At 47.4% G+C, this 1,711-nt stretch overlaps 1 protein-coding gene across 1 annotated transcript; it reads right to left on the bottom strand.

The window, feature by feature from the left end:
• Positions 1 to 317: 317 nt before the first annotated feature.
• Positions 318 to 1,418, bottom strand: BU25DRAFT_431205 (uncharacterized protein; the record flags this gene model as incomplete). Its single annotated transcript, XM_033708650.1, has 3 exons — positions 318 to 363; positions 400 to 1,178; positions 1,251 to 1,418. 3 exons carry the CDS (start codon positions 1,416 to 1,418, stop codon positions 318 to 320), a joined length of 993 nt encoding a protein of 330 aa, XP_033562092.1.
• Between the last annotated feature and the right edge of the window lie 293 nt (positions 1,419 to 1,711).

The raw sequence follows: 1,711 nt of genomic DNA, 5'->3' as shown, positions 1-1,711 counted from the left end.
GGCATATGGGAGTGCTGGGACGTTGAGAACACTAGGATTGAATTCCCTACACCTATAGGTCTTGTACGAAAGGATACAGAAAAACTACTCTATCTAACAACTGTGTTGAACTGCTTAAGTATACCGTTAGGAGGACAATTGGACCCGGAGCGGTAGACTAGCTTATCGTGCATGCAGGTGCCAACAGGGGCTCAGATAGTACAGCAGCGCGATGCCTGCCGACATGTATGCAGATAAGGAACGACTCGGAACCGTACCGGTGGTCATTTGGTTGCGGTCGTTACAACCAGCCTTCATCACCACCCTCCTTTAAATGATTACCATCCTGTCATTTCTCCTCCTACATCTATACAATCTTGAAGCCTTCAAGGCATGCTTCTGGTCTGCTCATTTATAAACTCTTGAGTGACTTTGTCCCACCCTTCAAGAGCCAGCTCCCAAGTATCATCCTCATCCCAATGGGGAAACTTTTTGATGTATTGTTTAGGAGGTTGCCAGCAGTTTTCAATAAGAGCAAGGTCTGGGGATGAGGGAGCATTGAAGAAGCTTTGAATGCTGTTGTCTTTCTTAAAGGTTCTGACAATATTGCTCTTTCCTGGCCCATGCCCAGAGTTGTTATCTTCTTCAAGCCAGAACCTGTCACCCCTATCCACCCAGGGCTTTACCAGAGGCTTCAGGACTTGATCAATGTATGCGCATTGAGTCATCTTGCCGTTCTTGTTGCTAGAGATATTGTAGAAGGTGAGAGGAGACTTAAAGTTGTACCCAATGGCTGCCCATGCATGGATCTTGTTCATCTCCTTCTCCATAGGGGTTGGCTCGTTCTGGTGTTGAATGCAGTTACTACAGTACTGCTCTCCAGGCTTCCTAATAATGTAAATCCTTCCTTGAGGCCCCAGGGCAAAGTGAACCTCATCAGAGAAGCGTACATTGTCCCAATCTTCTGGCTCTGGACGCATAGCTTTAGCCATCTTTGCATACTCCTTCTGGGTCTCTTTTAGGTCTCTGCCACACCATCCCTTGCGGCAAGCTATACACTTATGATAGTCCATCCTTCCTAGTGCTCTTTGCAAGGTCCTGCCGCTGCAGGAGAGGCCTGCTTCATATGCAAGAGTGTCCCAAGTATAAGCACGCACCTCAAAACCCTCATCTTGAATCATCCTCTCAATATTTTGTAACTACTTTGCAGATAACAGAGGCTTTCTGCCTCTCTTTTCAGGTCCCTCAGCATTATGATGACGCCTATCAACACTATCATCACTGATCATAGCCCATCCCTGGCAATGGGAGACTTCAAAGTGTTGGAAAATGTCCTCCTTGTAGTGTGGGATCCCCTTGGCTTCTAAGTACTCAACTGCACCCTGGACCTTGCTCCTTTTTGGTGTATCATGTGGGAGGCGATTGTCCCAATCTGCCATTTCAAAAACTAAGGAAAAGGAGTAATATTTGGTTGTAGAGGGGGGGTGTAGATGTGTAGGTGTGAAGGGCCGTGTTGAAGTCGTGTCTTAAGCAAAGCTCGTAGACACTATTCGATTGGTTCTCGGGGATGAGCAAAGGTACAGAAAGCCATCGGGGGTTGGTTATCACTGAGCGAGCTCGGAGCGGCAGAGGTTTGACCGTGATAAACCGCCGTGATAATCAGGGGGTAGTCGTCTAGTCAAAGACCATGGCGACTGGTTGCAATGAGTAGTACAGAGTATACTGTCTGGCT

The sequence above is a fragment of the Macroventuria anomochaeta genome (assembly GCF_010093625.1).
Source record: "Macroventuria anomochaeta strain CBS 525.71 unplaced genomic scaffold BU25scaffold_15, whole genome shotgun sequence".
NCBI lineage: Eukaryota > Fungi > Ascomycota > Dothideomycetes > Pleosporales > Didymellaceae > Macroventuria > Macroventuria anomochaeta.
This window is presented reverse-complemented; position numbering and strand designations above follow the sequence as displayed.